The sequence below is a fragment of the Mandrillus leucophaeus genome, unplaced genomic scaffold, assembly GCF_000951045.1.
Source record: "Mandrillus leucophaeus isolate KB7577 unplaced genomic scaffold, Mleu.le_1.0 Scaffold35, whole genome shotgun sequence".
In the NCBI taxonomy this organism is placed as follows: Eukaryota; Metazoa; Chordata; class Mammalia; order Primates; family Cercopithecidae; genus Mandrillus; species Mandrillus leucophaeus.
Genome location: NW_012103698.1, coordinates 1,872,133 through 1,890,581, shown reverse-complemented (window position 1 = coordinate 1,890,581; position 18,449 = coordinate 1,872,133). Strand labels below are relative to the sequence as shown.

At 54.9% G+C, this 18,449-nt stretch overlaps 1 protein-coding gene across 2 annotated transcripts in view; it reads left to right on the top strand.

Moving 5' to 3' along the window:
• Nucleotides 1–18,068, top strand: part of MAPKBP1 (mitogen-activated protein kinase binding protein 1) — a 58,731-nt gene extending 40,663 nt beyond the window's left edge. Inside the window, exons 4-32 of one of the 2 annotated variants that reach the window (XM_011989264.1) lie at nt 2,548–2,610; nt 2,842–2,899; nt 3,602–3,772; nt 4,158–4,295; nt 4,562–4,744; nt 4,975–4,992; nt 5,265–5,425; nt 6,184–6,373; nt 6,893–7,039; nt 7,258–7,433; nt 8,195–8,286; nt 8,543–8,668; nt 9,020–9,090; nt 9,246–9,367; nt 9,643–9,718; nt 9,826–9,937; nt 10,152–10,215; nt 10,464–10,598; nt 10,887–11,020; nt 11,226–11,281; nt 12,476–12,712; nt 13,241–13,407; nt 13,634–13,779; nt 13,894–14,091; nt 14,262–14,346; nt 14,606–14,889; nt 15,114–15,728; nt 16,151–16,236; nt 16,874–18,068. In XM_011989264.1, the coding sequence (XP_011844654.1) occupies nt 2,548–2,610; nt 2,842–2,899; nt 3,602–3,772; nt 4,158–4,295; nt 4,562–4,744; nt 4,975–4,992; nt 5,265–5,425; nt 6,184–6,373; nt 6,893–7,039; nt 7,258–7,433; nt 8,195–8,286; nt 8,543–8,668; nt 9,020–9,090; nt 9,246–9,367; nt 9,643–9,718; nt 9,826–9,937; nt 10,152–10,215; nt 10,464–10,598; nt 10,887–11,020; nt 11,226–11,281; nt 12,476–12,712; nt 13,241–13,407; nt 13,634–13,779; nt 13,894–14,091; nt 14,262–14,346; nt 14,606–14,889; nt 15,114–15,728; nt 16,151–16,236; nt 16,874–17,101 (4,339 nt within the window). In that variant the 3' untranslated portion in view covers nt 17,102–18,068. The remainder of the gene's footprint in view (nt 1–2,547; nt 2,611–2,841; nt 2,900–3,601; nt 3,773–4,157; nt 4,296–4,561; nt 4,745–4,974; nt 4,993–5,264; nt 5,426–6,183; nt 6,374–6,892; nt 7,040–7,257; nt 7,434–8,194; nt 8,287–8,542; nt 8,669–9,019; nt 9,091–9,245; nt 9,368–9,642; nt 9,719–9,825; nt 9,938–10,151; nt 10,216–10,463; nt 10,599–10,886; nt 11,021–11,225; nt 11,282–12,475; nt 12,713–13,240; nt 13,408–13,633; nt 13,780–13,893; nt 14,092–14,261; nt 14,347–14,605; nt 14,890–15,113; nt 15,729–16,150; nt 16,237–16,873) is intronic. The other variant, XM_011989266.1, reaches the window with a different exon arrangement.
• Nucleotides 18,069–18,449: the final 381 nt, after the last annotated feature.

The window sequence follows — 18,449 nt, the reverse complement described above, 5'->3', positions numbered from 1 at the left end:
TCTCGATCTCCTGACCTTGTGATCCACCCGCCTTGGCCTCCCAAAGTGCTGGGATTACAGGTGTGAGCCACCGTGCCTGGCTCTGTTATAATTTTCATGTGCTTGCTCAAGAGCGATGGGGTGCAGAGTTTCCAAAGCCATCTTGCTTTTGTCATACTTTTTTTTTTTTTTTTTTTGAGACAGAATCTAGTTCTTGTCTCCCAGGCTGGAGTGCAATGGCATGATCTCGACTCACTGCAACCTTCACCTCCCAGGTTCAAGCAATTCTCCTACCTCAGCCTCCCAAGTAGCTGGGATTACAGGCACCTGCCACCACACCTGGCTTATTTTTGTATTTTTAGTAGAGATGGGGCTTCACCATGTTGGCCAGCCTGGTCTTGAACTCCTGACTTCAGGTGGTCTGCCTGTCTCAGCCTCCCAAAGTGCTGGGATTATAGGCATGAGCCACTGTGCCCGGCCTGTTATAATTTTTAAAACCCTCCTGACTGTGACATTCTAGAAGGGGAAGCAGGAGACTAGAAGGTGGTATAAAAAGAGAAAGGAGTTCAAGACTAGCCTGGGCAACATGGCAAAACCCCATCTCTACAAAAAAATACAAAAATTAACTGGGTGTGGTGGCATGTGCCTGTAATCCCAGCTACTTGGGAGGCTGAGGTGGGAGGATTGCTTGTCCAGGAGGTCGAGGCTGCAGGGAGCTGTGATGGTGCCATGGTGCCACTGCACTCCAGCCTGGGTGACAGAGCAAGACCCTGCCTCCAAAAAGAAAAAAAAGGAAAGAAAGAAAGAAAGGAAGGGCTAAGCAGGGTGGCATGAGCCTGTAATCCCAACTACTTGGGAGGATGAGGCAGCAGGATTACTTGAGTCCAGGAGTTCAAGACCAGCTTGGGCAACATAGTGAGACCTGGTCTCAAAAAAACGGAAAAAGGAAACAGGAACAAGGAAAGAGTAGGAAATGGAGAAAGAAGGAGAAAAAAAAAAAAAAAAACAGGAAGAATTGAGGGGTTAGAGGAGAAAAGCGACTCAGGAATTGGTCAGCCTGGCAGTTCTGGGCATATCTGGTCACATCGGAGGTCCCAGTGTCCCCAAATTTGCATATTGAAGTGGTTTGTTGAGCCCAAGATGCTTAGCACTCACTAGCAACTTGCACCTACCTCCCTTCAAGCTTCCAGCCAGTAGTGGCATTCAGATACAGGGGCTGCAATGGGGTCCTACTAGGGAAAGTTAGGTCTGGGGGTAGTAGCTGTCTGCTCTTTATCTCCTCCCTGCCTTTCCTATTCGCAGCCTCCAGGCTTGCTCTTGTTTGCTAGTTCCAGTGTTAACGAAGAGTTGAGGCAGAAGGGGCAACGGGCCAGGGCCTGCTGACAGCCAAGAAGCCTGAAGAGAAGCTGCCTGGCTGCTGGCCTTTGGCTTCTTGCCCCTGATTCCTACTACCCAGCTTCCGTCTCCAGAGCTGCCTCTGGAAAGGCAGGACCTGATTCCATCCAGCAGCCTTGCTGCCTGGCGGGAGAGGTTGCCCCCGCCTTCTCTGTGAGGCAGGCAGAGTCCCTGATTGTCTGCTTCTGGCAGTCAGGGGGCTCTTCTCAGGTTTTTTGGGGCCAGGGATTCTCAGGGTGGGGCTTGGGACCTCCGTGGCACTGTAGGGCTTTCCCAGGCTTTCTCAGGCTATCTCTATCCCTCTACCCCATCTTACTGAGCCTTTCTGCTATGTGGCCCCTGCCTGGCCTCCCACTTCCTTCCTCATTCAACACATACAGGGTGTGGGGGGCCAGCTCTTGCCAAGTACACACGTGGGTGCACATGTGAGAGACCTTACATCTTCAGGCACACATGCTTGATACACGTGTGACCCCAAGCCTGTGAACGGGCTGTGCACCTGAGGCCTGCTTTGTCCAAATCACATTTCTTCTCCCCTCCTACACCCCTTCCTGGGGTATATGGAAGGGCTGCGGGATGGCCTGTGTCCCTGCCAGCCCTTTGTGGGTATGGCCAGAGATAGAGCTGGTATTTAGGGGCCTGGTTGGGGGGACAGGCTTCCAGGGAGTCCTTATGACTCTCATGGGGCTACAGAGATAGGCCCTCTTGGGTGGGGAAAAGGAGCAAGAACAGGTTGCCAGGAGAAAGGAGTGGAGGCTGGGCGAGGTGGCTCATGCCTGTAATCCCAGCGCTTTGGGAGGCAGATCACTTGAGCTCAAGAGTTTGAGACCAGCCTGGGCAACATGGCAAGATCCTGTGTCTACAAAAAAAAAAACAAAGATTAGCTGGCATGGTGGCACATGCTTGTGGTTCCAGCTACTAGGGAGGCTAAGGTGGGAGGATTGCTTGAGCCTGGGAAGTTGAGGCTGCACTGAGCCATGTTTGCACCACTGCACTCCCGCTGGGGTGACAGAGTGAGACCCTGTCTCAAAAAAAAAAAAAAAAAACAGTGGAGCGCTTGTGCTGTCTCTACCCAGCTCCCTCTGCTGGGTGACTGGAAGTCCTGGGTGGCCTGGAGGGCTCCTGGGGGAGCTGTGGTTTGGTGCTGAGCCTGTTGTCTGCTCATCCCCTCAGGTGTGTGGTTGTGTTGTTCAATCCCCGGAAACACAAACAGCACCACATCCTCAACAGTTCCAGGTAAATGGGCCGGGTCCTCAGGATGCCTCTTCCTTCTGGGAGCTATGAGAAGGGCACTATCTAGAGTTTCTGTGGCTCTGGGGGCTGGGACCTGGTTGAAGCGTAAGGTCAGATGCGGAAGTGCCACATGTGCCATTGGTGTCTGCTGGTCTCACCTTTTGAGAGGCTGGGAGGGGGCTAGGCTTAGGCCAGGTTGCCAGTGCCCCTCTGAGCCTGCCCCATCTCTTGCAGGAAAACCATCACTGCCCTTGCCTTCTCCCCTGATGGCAAGTACTTGGTCACTGGAGAGGTGAGTGAGGAAGAGGGCTGGCAGTACTGTAAAGAGGGCAGGTGTCCTGGCCTCAGCAGAGAGCTGCGGTCCTAGGCCTGCTCTCACTTTGGCTTCTGAAACAGACACCAAATCCTGGTTTTCGCTATACCTTAAAACAGTGGTTCTCAAGCTTTAGTGTACATCAGAATCACTTGCAGGGCTTGTGAAAGCACACATCGCTAGGCTGGTCCTCAGAGTTTCTGCTTCTGTAGGTCTGGGATGGGGCTCCGAAATGTGCATTTGTAAGAAATTCCAAGATAGTACTGATGCTGCTGGTCAGGGAAGGGTGCTTTGGAAACCACTGCCTTAACTATTCCTTACCCCCGGGGGCCCCCTGCTGGGCTCAGGAGGAACGCCTCTGTCCCGGCGGCAAATAGACCTGAGTGGTAGTGGCTCTCAATGCTGGCTGCCCATCAGAACCATTCAGGGAGCCTTGAATAACTAGAAGTACAGACGGGCACCCAGAGATGCTGACTAAACTCCGGGGCCACTTTCTCCCTGATAATCACTGTTGCTCTCAGATCTTTACCATATTTCCTCTGTACCCTGCCCTGACTTTTGGCCGGGAGAATGATGGTATCCAGTGACTGAGGAGGCGAGGGCCCCACTCTGGAAAACAAACGGGGGCTGTATGCCTGTGGAGAACTCAAGAACTCACTTCCAGTTCTTGCCTCCCTGCAGAGTGGGCACATGCCCGCCGTGCGGGTTTGGGACGTGGCAGAGCGCAGCCAGGTGGCGGAGCTGCAGGAGCACAAGTATGGTGTGGCTTGTGTGGCTTTCTCTCCTAGCGCCAAGTATATCGTCTCTGTGGGCTACCAGCATGACATGATCGTCAACGTGTGGGCCTGGAAGGTGAGTGACTGGGTGGGATGGCCTGGCAGCCTCACAGGGGTCAAGTGTCAGCTGGGGAGGCAAGAGACTGCTGGCCTGCATGGCTCCACTCCACCCCACTGAACCATTCTCATTCTGGAAAGTTATTTGAAGCAGAAAAGAGCAACTGTGTGGCCAAGCATGTTGGTAGAAGGAGCTAACTTTATGCCTTCAAGGACTTCTGCAGGAAATGAATCTTTTCAGCTCCTCTAGAAAGGGATTATTTCCCCACCCCTCTTTTTCTGGCCAGTAAATTCTGGAAAGAAATGCTTTTTCAAGTACAAATTCGAATTCTCCATTCTCTGAGTCACTGTCTTCTCAGCTCCAAGAGACAGGGCCTTGATTCTTCCTTTGGCATCCCCTCTAGAAAAACATTGTGGTGGCCTCCAACAAGGTGTCCAGTCGGGTGACAGCAGTGTCCTTCTCTGAGGATTGCAGCTACTTTGTCACTGCAGGCAACCGGCACATCAAATTCTGGTATCTCGATGACAGCAAGACCTCAAAGGTGAGGTGCTAAAGCTGGGAGTAGCCACCAAGTCCCCGGCCAGGGCCTGCCCAGCCCACCCCGAGAGACTCTACCCGACTTGGGCCTCTCTCTGCATTCCCAGCAGTCATGCAGAAGTTTTGGATGAGCCAGATGCTGTCTGGGCTGAGGAGTAGGCCCAAAGAGCAAGGGGGTGCTGGAGGCATCCCCTGTCCTCTCCTAGGGCCTGGTTTCCAGGGGCAGGCTCTGGGGTGGATAGAGGGGGTAACAGTGGTGTACCTCCACAGGTGAATGCCACTGTGCCCCTGCTGGGCCGCTCAGGGCTGCTGGGAGAGCTGCGGAACAACCTATTCACTGATGTGGCCTGTGGCAGAGGGAAGAAGGCGGACAGCACCTTCTGCATCACGTCCTCGGGGCTGCTGTGCGAGTTCAGTGATCGAAGGCTTTTGGACAAGTGGGTGGAGCTGAGGGTAAGTACCTCCGTCCCCAGGGGTAGGGTCTACCCATGTCTCAGCTTAGGGGAGAACTAGTGCCCAGGGCTTCAGACTAGGGGCTGGGCCCTCATGCATACGGGAGATCCCAGGAGAACAAAGCTTGGGAGAGCTAGAGCTTGGCCCAGTTCCAGCCCTTGGTGATCTGTGTAACTGCCTCCTCTCTGCTCTTTCTGTCTCTCTTTCCCCTGCTTTCCTCTTCTGCTCAGAACACAGACAGCTTCACAGTAAGTGGTGCTTGCACCCTCCTCTCTTTCTCATGCTGTTTCTTTCTCTTCACTGGGCTTTTCTTACCGGATCCTCTGGTGCCTAGAAGAATCCTCGATTCCTATCCCCTGGCTGGACAGGGCTGAGGGCTCAGAATAGAGCAGCTGGGCAGCTTTTCCCTTGCCCCTGCCTTGGCCGGTCCCTCCTCTTGGCAGGTGGCTGTTGATGGGTGGGGAGGAGAGAAGACTGAGTGGGCAGGTGGCCTTGCTGAGCTGAGCCACTCTGCCCACAGACCACAGTGGCCCACTGCATCTCTGTGAGCCAAGACTACATCTTCTGTGGCTGTGCTGATGGCACCGTGCGCCTTTTCAACCCCTCTAACCTGCACTTCCTTAGCACCTTGCCCCGACCCCATGCTCTGGGGACAGACATTGCCAGCATCACTGAGGCCAGGTGAGCTACGTGGGCCCCCCTTCCTCCATTCGTAGCCTTACCCCTGCCCAGTCTTTCTTGTCAGTGCCTCAGGGAGCAGGCGAAGAGTGTATTGATGCCCCAGAGATGACTGGGAACACCTCTTTAGACAGAAGAATTTGGGTTTATTGGTACTTGTTGCAACCAAGGAGACCCCACCCTGTGGAGAACTGTGGAGAGTCTCAGTAAGTGGGTGTTAGAAGGGGCATATGGGATTTGGGCTTGCGTTGGGTGATTTTAGGAGTAGTTCAAGGGATTGAAGTATTCTGGTTGGATGCTGTCAGGAACTAGGGGCAATTCTACAGTGGCACATCTTGTTAATTTATCTTAGAGGTGAAGGAAAGGTATGGGGCTAAAGCTGTATTTGGTCAAGAAGCCGCCAGCAGTCATGTAGATGGGAAAGGCGGTGTTCGGTCATTGTCGTGGTTTGTGTGGTGATCTTGTTTTTATCTGTGCACAGAGTAGTCTTGGTTTTGTTTTGCCCCATCACAGCCATAGAATTACCTTGTCTAACGTTGGTGTTCTGTGAAACTGTGTTCATCCGAACACCATGGCCCAGCAGCTAGCGCCGGGTCAGGTTCCTGCTGATGGCTAGTAGGGGCTCCTTTCTTCTCTCAAGCAACTACTTCCAAACCTGCAGGTCCGGGAAGGGCTCCTCACGCACTGCTCCTTCCATTGTGGATTGGCTTCTCTTTTCAGTTCCTTCAGTCTCACTAGTGTGCCCTGTCCTCTCCCTACAGTCGCCTCTTCTCTGGAGTGGCCAATGCCAGGTATCCAGACACCATTGCCTTGACCTTTGATCCTACTAATCAGTGGCTGTCTTGTGTGTACAACGATCATAGCATTTATGTTTGGGATGTGAGGGACCCCAAGAAAGTGGGCAAGGTGTACTCGGCTCTGTATCATTCTTCCTGCGTCTGGAGTGTGGAGGTATGTGGGCTGGCTGGCTGGCTGGAGACTGGCCAGGTTGGCTGGGATACCATTTTGAGGACAGAAAGTAGGGATCCCCAAGTATAATCTTAGATTCCTGCTGCCTCCCTGTTTCTCCAGTGAATTCCCTGGGATAGATCCCGGGGACTGAATTTGAATGTTACAGGCTTCCCCAGTGTGCCCCATCCTTAGTTTTGCCTCGGTGATCTTGAACAAGTTATTGAATTTGACCAAGCCTCAGTTTCCTCAACTGTAAAATGGTGTACTTGCTTCACCTAATTGTTCTAAGAATACAATGAAATAATGTAAGTGGGAGGCATAGAAGAGTGCCTGATTTATAGTGGGTGCTTCCCCTTGGTCATAATGAAGAGTATATACTAGCTATGTACGGCCTGTGACAGGCACTGGACTAAGTCCTGGCCACCATTCCCTCTTTCGTCCCATTCCCTTTCATCTCCTTGGGTAGGCAGAGGACTGCTTCCGAATGGAGGTCTGATTGTGTTCCCTCGGCCCCTTCAGGTCTACCCCGAGATGAAGGACAGTAACCAGGCCTGCCTGCCCCCCAGTTCCTTCATTACCTGCTCCTCAGACAACACCATCCGCCTATGGAATACAGAGAGCTCCGGGGTGCATGGCTCCACCCTCCACCGAAACATCCTCAGCAGTGTGAGCCCTGAGGCTGTGGGGCCCTGCTTCACCCTCAGTGCCCCCCTCCCCACAACTTTTGCACCTTGTTATTGGGAACGGGTCCCTAGGCCTTGGCTTTCCAGCCTTCATTTGGCTGTGCTCTGTGGTCCAAGGGTTTGTTTTGCCCAGCTGTCTTGCCCCTTACAGCTGCACTGGTCAGGCCTGCCTCATCTGCCTCTTCTAACCTGTTCCACTAGGACCTCATTAAAATCATCTATGTGGATGGGAACACCCAGGCCCTGCTGGACACAGAGCTGCCTGGAGGAGACAAAGCAGATGCATCCCTGATGGATCCCCGCGTGGGCATCCGCTCGGTGTGTGTCAGCCCCAATGGACAGCATCTAGCATCAGGGGACCGTATGGGCACACTTAGGTAATGCCAGGCCCTGGGTGGGTACTGACTGCCGCTCGTGGTGCAGTGTCGGGTGTTTAGAACTTTAGGGAGGGTTGGGCTCAAAAAGGTTGGGCAACAAGATACTTATTTACAAGGGAAAGGGAATAACTTTACAATGAGTAAACCTAGCAGAAATCATCTTCCCCAAGTGGTCAGGCCTAACATCCTCATGTCAACATCATGATGCCCGTAATAGGATGTACTAGGAAGAATGTGACATTGTTTCTGTGGTATTCTTACCAAAAATGCATAAACTCAATGTAGGCATGAGAAAACATCCAACAAACTCAAATTGAGGTATATACCACAGAGTAACTGATCAGTACTCTTCAAAAGCATCAAGATCATGAAAAGTAAAGAAAGACTGGAGAACTGTTGCAGACCACAGAAATCTAAGGAGAAGTAACTAAATGCAATTTGGACTCTGGATAGGATCTGAAGTCAAGAAAAAGGACATAGCAGGAAAACTGGGGAAATTTGAATAAGTTTTCTAATTAATAGTATTATACCAACATAAATTTCCTAGTTTTGATAATTACACTATTGTTATGTAAGATGTTAACATTAGGGAAAGCTGGGTAAGGGAAATATGGAAGCGCTCTGTTCTTTCAGCAACTTTTCTCTAAGCCTAAAACTTCACAAAAAGGAAAAAGGTAGGAGGAGAAAATGTAGAAGTGGGCGTGAGTCCTTCTTCCTGCGGCCTGGCCATCGCCTCTTCCCACCTGTCCTCATCTTTGCAGGGTGCACGAACTTCAGTCCCTGAGTGAAATGCTGAAGGTGGAGGCCCATGACTCTGAGATTCTGTGCCTGGAGTATTCTAAGCCAGACACAGGTCAGGAGAATGCCCGGAATGGCACAGGGCTCCTGCAGTCCTGCCGGTGCCACTTATTTGTCCTGGCTCTTGGATGTGGGGTCGGTAATCTTTGGATCATTGTGTCTTTGCTGGTTTAGAGGAGGACAGTTCTGTCCTTGCTCTGTGGTTCACATGGCTTGGGGATATGGGGCTCAGTTCCGTTGGGGCTCTTTGCCAGGCCCAGATAAGGGCTGTTCAGGGCACTCATGGGCTGATGGAGTTCTTCCATCCCCAGGTCTGAAACTGCTAGCATCGGCGAGCCGGGACCGGCTGATCCACGTGCTGGATGCCGGGCGGGAGTACAGCCTACAGCAGACACTGGACGAACACTCATCCTCCATCACTGCTGTCAAGTTTGCAGGTGCAGGCAGGGTGAATGAGACACATCCTGTCACACTCACCCCTGCTGCCATCTGCCTCCCATCTCCATGAGAAGGGTCTGCCAGTCGTTGGGGAGTGTTGGACAGCAGCTGGGAGGCCTGGAACTGGTTGGGAAGATAGGTGGAACAGAGACTCTCAGTGCAGGGACTTGAGCCAACCAGGTTGGACTGAGGAGAGGGAGAAAGGAAAACCTGAGTTTCCAGGTTTAATTTAGTTGGTTTTCCCTGGCATGTAGAGTAGCTTGATGGGGGATCTCATGGAGGGAAGGTGGGAGACAGGCTGCTCCCATGTGTGAGAACAGTGGGAACAGCTGGGCCTCCCTCCTTCATAGCCAGCGATGGGCAAGTCCGCATGATCAGCTGTGGAGCCGACAAGAGCATCTACTTCCGCACTGCGCAGAAGGTGAGGGCACTGGGCTTTCCTGAGGGGGGCGGGGCAGGGCAGGGTCTGCCATTCCCTGCCTAAGGTTACAAGAGGTGAAAGGAGGCGCAAGTAGGGCTCTTGGGGCCTGGTGAGGCATTTGGGTGTGGGCCTGCCCACATGCTCCACCCCTGCAGTCTGGAGATGGAGTGCAGTTCACACGGACACACCACGTGGTGCGGAAGACGACGCTCTATGACATGGATGTGGAGCCCAGCTGGAAGTACACGGCCATCGGCTGCCAGGACCGAAATATTCGGTGGGCGTCCCCTCCTCCGACTCTCTGCCCACGTTCCTTCATCGCCCTAGGGGGTCAGCTCTGTGCAGCTAAGTTCCCACATCTGTCGTTCTGTACAGGACTTTGTACCCCCTTGAGCCTACAATACTTTGCCTCACCCAAGAGGTGGTAGCCCGTTTGCTGCTGCTGGTAGCTCCCAGAGAGTGTAGACTGGGAGCGAAAGCTGGCACTTCCGTCCCCCAGGCGTGTTCCACCTTCACCGCCGCCTCATGTGAGAGAGACTGTGTTTCTTACAGGATATTTAACATCAGCAGCGGGAAGCAGAAGAAGCTGTTTAAAGGGTCACAGGGTGAGGATGGCACACTCATCAAGGTAAGGATCCAGGAGGGGGCACCGGATAGGGGATCGGGGACAGAGTGGTGCTGGATGGGAGGGACTGGTACATCCCGTGTCCTCCAGCTGCACACCTTGCTCCTCAGGTGCAGACAGACCCCTCAGGGATCTACATTGCCACCAGCTGTTCCGACAAGAATCTCTCCATTTTTGACTTCTCCTCAGGCGAGTGTGTGGCCACCATGTTTGGCCACTCAGGTGAGTGTAGTCCTGAATACCTGAGTAGAAGCTGATACCTGCGTAAACCTGAGTGAGTTCTACCCCTGAAACTTCACTCTTCTGTTAGTTTCTTGGGACCCACAGAGCTACCTACCCCTACCCTGCAGCCAACCCCCATGTCCACTGTTGGGACGGAGAGGACTTGGTTGGGAATTTAAGGTGGCTTATAGGCTGTATTCTTTGTTCTTCACAGAGATTGTCACTGGCATGAAATTTAGTAATGATTGCAAACATCTCATCTCTGTGTCTGGGGACAGGTGAGCAGAAGCCAGCTTCCCTGAGAGGCAGATTCTTACTCTGCCACAGCACCCTGCCCTCCCCTCTCTTCATTTTAGTGATGTCTCTGGGAAGTGGGGTTAACAGGAATATCTCTTGGCTGTGCCTGACCTGAAGTGGAGGGTGGCTCTGGTCTCCTTGCCAACCATGGATAAGGGGAACGAATGGCACTGCCCCCTTCAGAGTTCTGCCCACCCCCGCTTCAGCCAACTGTGTGGCTTTACCCTAGCTGCATATTTGTGTGGCGCCTGAGCTCTGAGATGACCATCAGCATGAGGCAGCGTCTGGCCGAGCTGCGCCAGCATCAGCGGGGCGGCAAGCAGCAAGGACCATCCTCTCCCCAAAGGGCTTCTGGACCCAACCGGTGAGAACAGAATGTGGGCAAGTGATGGGTGGGTGTGCAGATGATTTGCTGGGAGCTTACTGCACTTCCTCCATGCTCTGGGCCTGCCGTTCACAACTCTGTCTCCCAAGACCTTACCTCTCACACAAGGATCCATGATGTCAGCCTCTTCCCCCTGTTGAGTCTCCTCTCCCCCCACTGAATCTTGTCTTCCCCGCCGTTGAGTCTCCTCTTCCTTCTTCCCCCATTAAGCCTCCTCTCCCCCTGTTGAGTCCCCTATCCCCATGCCCTTCCTTGTCTCGGACTCAGGCACCAGGCCCCATCGATGCTGTCTCCTGGACCTGCTCTCTCATCAGACAGTGACAAGGAGGGAGAAGATGAGGGGACTGAAGAAGAACTTCCAGCACTGCCCGTCCTTGCCAAGAATACCAAGAAGGCACTGGGTCCGTGGCAGTTGGGTGTGGGGGCAGATAGTCCCTCGTTGGTATAATGGCTAGATATGGTTTTTCTGGGACTCTGGGGTGAGAGCAGTGTGAGCTGAGGAAACTGAGGCATCATTGTGGCCACACAGGGTATGAGTTGATGGGGCCAGGGCTCCAGGGGTGGGTGGGCAGGAGACACCTGCCCTGACTGCCTGTTTCTGTCTAGCCTCGGTCCCCAGCCCTGCCTTGCCCCGAAGCCTGTCCCACTGGGAGATGAGTCGGGTGAGTCGCCATTGTTAAAATGTTCTTCCAAGGTTAGAGGAGGCAAAGGAAGGTGTGAGAACGGGGCTTTCTGGGCCTGGTAGGGGTATTGGGGCATGGGGTCTGCCCACATGCTGCACTCCTATATCCAAGGAAGGCCTTGTCAGGGAAGTTGAAGCAGCTGGGCCAGTCCTGGGTACGGGGGTGAAGAAAGCCCAGGTATTTCCTTATTGTGGACCAGATGAGGTGGATGGAACACAGAGTTAGTCAGCACTGGGGAGGTGTGGCACTTATTCAGCTGCCTGGTGCCTGGAAGTAAATATCATCAGAGAACAGCTCAAGGTGGAGAGGACAAAGGGCCTCTAAGCCAGATAGAACTAAAGTGCAGGAAATCAAGGATCCAAAGAGCGGAGATCTGGAGAAACAGTAGTTCTAAAGACCCCGGTTAGGAGGTAAGCAGAGAACTTCCAGAATAGTTAGAGGGAAAAGGCCATGAGGGAACCCATAACTGAGTGACTGCTCTGGGGTGGCCAGAGGGGGATCAAGGTTCAGAGCAGGTCCCCAAGCACCAGTACCTTCCGTTGTCAGCAACAGTTTCACAGAGTGATGATGCTGTGATGTCTCTGGAGCATCCTGACTGTCCAGGGGTCTCAGGCCTGGGCTATAGGTTTGTCCTTGGTGCTGTGAAAGGACTTTGGGGCCCCCAGCCATTGGAGTGATTAGGGTAGAGAGGCAAAAGTGAGGTAGAGAGGCAAAAGGAGTGGTTGGGGTAGACAGGCAGAAGTGGCCTTTGCCCTTGGCTGGGTTTCTTGGAGGACTCTTGGTCGTAAGTGGTTGCTGGTGGGGCCGTCCTCAGAGCAGGAGACTTTGAGAGACCTCTGAGGCGTCCATGATACCAGGTGAAGGCTGAGACTAGAGGTTCATGTGCCCGAGGATATGGAGTGCAGCTAAGAGCATGAACTCTGGAGCCAGACTAACCTGCAGGCCACTTCCTGTCTGTGGGATGCGGCCTGGTCACTTAAGCCCCCTGCGCTTCAGTCTCCTCATCTGTAAAACAAGGATTATACTAGTGCCTGTTTCAAAAGGTTGCTGTGAGGATGAAGTAAGCTAATATGTGTAGTGTGCCAGGCACATAGTAAGGGACATGTGGATATTTGTTGATCTTACTGTGTGGTGGTTGTTGTTACTCCTCCCCCACACCCTGCCTCCCACCAGGCACAGGAGTCCGTGGGGTTCCTGGACCCAGCTCCTGCAGCCAACCCAGGACCCAGAAGAAGGGGGCGCTGGGCTCAGCCAGGTGTGGAGCTGAGCGTTCGATCCATGCTGGACCTACGGCAGCTGGAAACGCTGGCTCCAAGCCCACGGGGCCCTAGCCAGGACTCGCTGGCCACCATCTCATCTGGTCCCAGGAAGCATGGGCAGCAGGCCCTTGAGACTTCACTCACTAGCCAGGTGAGCCCGCTTTCTCCCAACTCTCCAGAGAGCTCCAAGGGGCCTTAGGCAGCCTTTGCCACCAGCTGGGACCTGAGCACTGGTCCAGCTATGCTTGCTCTGCCCCTGTGGCACATGGGTAACCTGAACTGCAAAGCCAGGATGAGGCTGGCTGGGCCGTATGGTTTGGTCATCAGGGTAGGCAGGGGAGGGGTTGGGGTAGAGAGGCAAAAGTGGCCTTTGTCCTGGGCTGGGTTTCTTGGAGGACTCTTGGTATTAAGTGGTAGCTGGAGGTTGGCGGCCCAGAGTGCTAATATAGTTCATCCAGAAGCTCACATCAGCAGTTGGAGCCCAGCCTGGCTTCTTGGTGTCTGTCCTTCAGCTCCCCCTAGAATTAGTGCACAGCACATCTTTACTCACCTCCACCTCTTCTCCATGGGGAGGGTTGGCCCCCAGGATACTCAGGGCTTAACCACCAGCTACCACTGCCTCATCTGCCACCTCTTCTCACGCCAGCTGCTCTGGTAACGTCCCTTTGCCTGTTCCCAGAATGAAAAGTCCCCTCGGCCTCAGGCTTCCCAACCCTGTTCCTGTCCCCGTATTATCCGATTATTGTCACAAGAGGAAGGGGTCTTTGCCCAAGATCTGGAACCTGCACCCGTTGAAGATGGTATTGTCTACCCGGAGCCGAGTGACAGCCCCACCATGGATACCAGGTAAGGATCCTGCCCTGGCCAGACCTCGTGGGCTGTGCAGCACCCCCGTCTTCCCCTCCCTGTGAGTGTTCTTTAGTTGAGGGAGGGTTGGCCCCCAGGATACTCAGGGCTTTCCTTCTAGCTCACCACTGCCTCATCCCTCACCCTGATCACAGGCAGGAGTCCAGCAGGGCTGCTGCCCACCTCTGCTCACTGCCTTTTCTCCTCCCTGCTGGAATCCTGGCAGTGAGTTCCAGGTGCAGGCTCCAGCCCGGGGAACTCTGGGAAGAGTGTACCCAGGCAGCAGGAGCTCAGAAAAGCACAGCCCTGACAGTGCCTGCTCTGTGGATTACAGCAGCAGCTGCCTTTCCAGCCCCGAGCACCCCACTGAAGGTGAGGCTGCAGCCTGGAGGGAGGGGTCATGGTGGGTGGGGCCTGGAGGTGGGTGGGGAGGCTCTGGCAACAGATGGGTGCAGTGCAATGCCTCTCTCCCCTCCCCACACCCAGACTCTGAGAGCACGGAGCCCCTCAGTGTGGATGGCATCTCTTCAGACCTTGAAGAGCCAGCTGAGGGTGATGAAGAAGAGGAGGAAGAGGAGGGAGGCATGGGCCCCTATGGGCTGCAGGAGGGCAGCCCCCGGACTCCAGACCAGGAGCAGTTTCTGAAACAGCACTTCGAGACTCTGGCCAATGGAGCTGCTCCAGGTGTGGTCAGAGGGCCAGCATTTAGTGCCTGCAATTTGCCCTTCTCCCCTCCTTGCCTACCTGAGAGGAGGGTCCCAGGGTATAGGCAGTGGCTGGGGGTCTCAGGGAGGCAAAATCTGTGTCAAGGGCTTGATTTCTGCCCCAATTCATGATTTCTCTGACCCTGGTAGGGGCCCCAGTGCAGGTGCCAGAGAGGTCAGAGTCTCGGAGCATCTCTTCACGATACCTGTTGCAAGTACAGACCCGCCCACTCAGGTACAGAGGCCCCTCCCCCCAGCAGCAGCTCCAGCTCTCCTGGCCTCCCAGGGCTGCTGCCCTCTCCTCCAGTGTTCTCTCTCCATGCCTGGGGTGTTTAGCACTCCCAGTTTTGGGCTAACTTGGCCTTTTCCCAGCCCTGTCTGGCTTTGTGCTTGTCTTTCTCTCCTAGTGCCCTGGTGCTATCAGTTTTTTGCCATTTTGGCAGGGAGGAGCATGGAGCCTTCTCTGTTTCTTCTTTCACATTTCCTCCCTATAGGGAACCATCCCCGTCCTCCTCAAGCCTGGCACTGATGTCGAGACCAGCCCAGGTGCCACAGGCATCTGGTGAGCAGCCGAGAGGCAATGGTGCCAGTCCCCCTGGAGCACCCCCGGAGGTAGAACCGTCCTCCGGCAACCCCAGCCCCCAGCAGGCAGCCTCTGTGCTGTTGCCACGATGCCGTCTCAACTCTGACAGCAGCTGGGCTCCCAAGAGAGTGGCCACAGCCAGCCCCTTATCTGGACTCCAGAAGGCCCAGTCTGTGCACAGTCTGGTGCCACAGGGTGAGGAGCCTGCTGGGCTCAGGGCTGGGGTGTAGGGTGTGTGGAACACATGTACGTGCTGGAGGAGGGAGGGCCTAGTGTGGCCCTGATGTGTCACTGTGCTGGCCACTGGGTGTCCCTTAATGGGCATGTGGAGGGGAACAGCAGCTCTTTGAGATTGGGCATTGGCATCTGGGATGCCTTCCTCGCCACCTGACCTGCGTATACCTCTGTCTCCTTTGCAGAAAGAGATGAGGCTGGTCTACAGGCCCCTTCACCAGGCCCGCTGCTCTCTCGGGAGATGGAAGCTCAGGATGGTCTGGGCTCCCTGCCCCTAGCTGATGGCCCTCCGTCTCGGCCTCACTCCTATCAGAACCCCACCACCAGTTCCATGGCCAAGATATCCCGCAGTATCTCTGTTGGGGAGAACCTGGGCCTGGTGGCTGAACCTCAAGCTCCTGCCCCCATCCGAGTCTCACCACTCAGCAAGCTGGCCCTGCCCAGCCGGGCTCACCTGGTCCTGGACATCCCCAAACCACTGCCTGACCGTCCTACCCTGGCTGCATTCTCTCCTGTCACCAAAGGCCGGACCCCTGGCGAGGCAGAAAAGCCTGGCTTCCAATTGGGCCTAGGAAAAGCTCACAGTACAACTGAGAGATGGGCCTGTTTGGGGGAGGGTACCACTCCCAAGCCTAGGACAGAGTGCCAGGCTCATCCTGGGCCCAGCAGCCCCTGTGCCCAGCAACTGCCAGTCAGCAGCCTCCTCCGAGGCCCTGAAAACTTGCCGCCCCCACCCCCTGAGAAGACTCCCAACCCCATGGAATGCACCAAGCCAGGGGCAGCCCTGAGCCAGGACTCAGGTGTGCACAGCTCCCCAGCTCTCATCTCCTGCCCCATCCTTTCTCTCCCGTCTCTGTTGGCCGCTCTCTGGCTCCATCTCATTTCTGTGGGTTCAGCTTCTGGTGTTTCTCGGCCTCTCTGCTCCTGTCTCAGGTCCATAAGTCACACCCCTGATGGTGAGACCCTCCTGCTAACCTTCATGATTTCCTTCTGACCCACTTGCCCATTCAGTGGCTTCTGAACTTGGGGCTGGCCCTCTCCTCTGGACCTTGTTTGTGTGGTGTTGGGGAGGCCATTGGAAGAGAAGGCAAGAGGAAGGGACTGAGGGCAAGTTGGGGGTGCAATGCTGAGGGCTAGGTCTTTCCTGCTCTGAGTGTCTTGGGTGCGGAGGCGTGAAAGGGCTGCATGTTGGGTCTCACTGAGCCATATCTGTCTCTTTCAGAGCCAACGGTAAGCCTGGAGCAGTGTGAGCAGCTGGTGGCAGAGCTCCGTGGTAGCGTGCGCCAGGCCGTGCGGCTCTACCACTTGGTGGGTGTTAGGTGCCCCCCGGCAGGAGGGTGAGCACATCAGTAGTGCTGGGTGTTTCAGATAGCCATGTCCAGAATGGCATACTAAGGCTGTTATGCTGACAGGGTGGAACACTCAAGAGCATCTTGGGCAGCATAGGTGAGGGGATTAGAGGCCAGGCTAGCCTCTTGAACCAGGCACCTGCGGTCATTTCTGGTTAAGAGCTGGAGACTTCCCTCAGGAGGTGAGGCCTGGAGAGACCACATCTCCTAGTTGGCTCAGGACAATCCCAGTTTATGTTGTCCCAGTGTAATTATTAATGGCATCCTTTTTCATATCCACGATTTGGCCCCCTTAGTATACATAGGGGACAGTCCAAGAAGGCCCAAACTTTGAAAGAGAAAGCAGATTCTGCCAGAGTTGTCATAAGGAGTTGTTTGTAAGATGTAGACGGTTCTGCAATCCGATGGGATCCACTTTGGGGGTCACCCCCAGAATCTGCCGCATCCCATGTCCCCTGGCCATACACGCTGATCTTGGCAGGTAGGGTTCCCAGCTAGTCCCTTCTTCTGAGGCAGGCTGGACCGAGGTGGGGCCTCTCCCTTTTATATGTCTGCTGACAGGCTCCCCCACCTCACTTCTGGGGGTCCTGTTTCAGGTGGCTGGCTGCAAGATGCCCTCAGCAGAGCACAGTCGGATCGCCCAGCTCCTCAGAGACACCTTCTCTTCAGTGCGACAGGAGCTAGAAGCCCTGGCTGGGGCAGTGCCATCCAGCCCAGGCGGCAGCCCTGGGGCTGTGGGAGCCGAGCAGACACAGGCCCTGCTGGAGCAATACTCGGAACTGTTGCTTCGAGCCGTGGAACGGCGCATGGAACGCAAACTCTGAGTTCCGGAAGCCTGTCCTAAGTGAATGAATGCCTCAGCGATTCCAAACTGCAGCCCCTCTGCCACTCACCAAAACCCACGGGGCTGTTTGGATTGGAAAGCAGGGAGCAGTGTTCAGAGGCAAAGCAGCCTTCCCAGCCGCTCCTCATAGGGCGCCTGTATTTATTAATTTATTTCCCTGACTGTTGCCTCACTTCCTTGGAACTCCTGCCTTCACAGCCCCTCCAGTGGCAGGGACAGGTCTTGGGTCTTTGTCATCTTGGTGCTGTGAGAGGTAGGAGGGCAGCTTGCCCCATCTCGGAATCTGGGAAGGGCTGGCCCTCTCTTAGAAGCCATTTGAAATTTCTGCAGGGATCAGCTCCCTGGGGTGGAGCATACACAGGGTACTCTGGGGTCGAGGTGAGGTGATGTGGTGTTCAGGGCCCTTCAGCCAACTGTGGGCCTTCACTTCTACCTCCACTTCCCCTCTCACACCAGCTGCACTCCCCTGGCTGCCAGAGCAGGGTGGTTTCCCCCAATACCTGGCAGCTCAGAAAGGCAGAGCTGTCAGGCCCTCCAGGGTGTCCCCAGCCATCAGGAGACTTGAATTGGTATTAGGACCTGAGCCCCCACATTCCACTCCTATTCTCCCTCCAAGAGGGGCCCAGCATTGTCTTTCCCTGTGACCCCTTTCTCTCCTGGCCAGAACTTGAGCCAGCTGTGGGATGTTGCTGCGGGACAGTAAGCCCTCACCTGGGCAAACATGAAGCTCTGGCCTCCTTTCCTCAGCCCCTTGTTCTTCCCTGTTCTCCAGCCTTGGACCCCAGCTGGCTGCTGGAGCCCAGAGGCCACCTTCTCCCTGCATCCTGAGTGATGCTCAGTCAGAAGCCTGTGTTGGAACGTCCTTCGTTTACAGGGCGCTGGCCCATCTCCTGAGGACCTTGGCCACAGATGAGATCACGCGCATGCATGTGCACACACATACACACACACACACACACACACACACACACACACACACACACACCCCGCTACCTGCACAGCATGCAGTTGGGTGTTGGTTGCTAGAGTATCCGGCTGGCTGCTGTGTGCCTGGTTTGCTCACATCCTGCCTCAGCTTCACCACCCTGGCTTATGTGGAACACATCAGGGAGCAGAAAAGGGGCGCAGCACACTAAGTGAACCCAGATTCTGGATTCTTGGTGTCCACAGCCTAGCTGATAGGAGATGGCCCATAGGACACCTGGTTGAGGTAGAAGGAGCCTCCTCAAAGGCAGTGCTGGGCACCCACGGGTGTGCTGGATGCTGTGAGAGGAGGGAGGTGCCAGGGCCAAAGGAGACACTAGAAAAGTGGTAGATGGGACAGATAA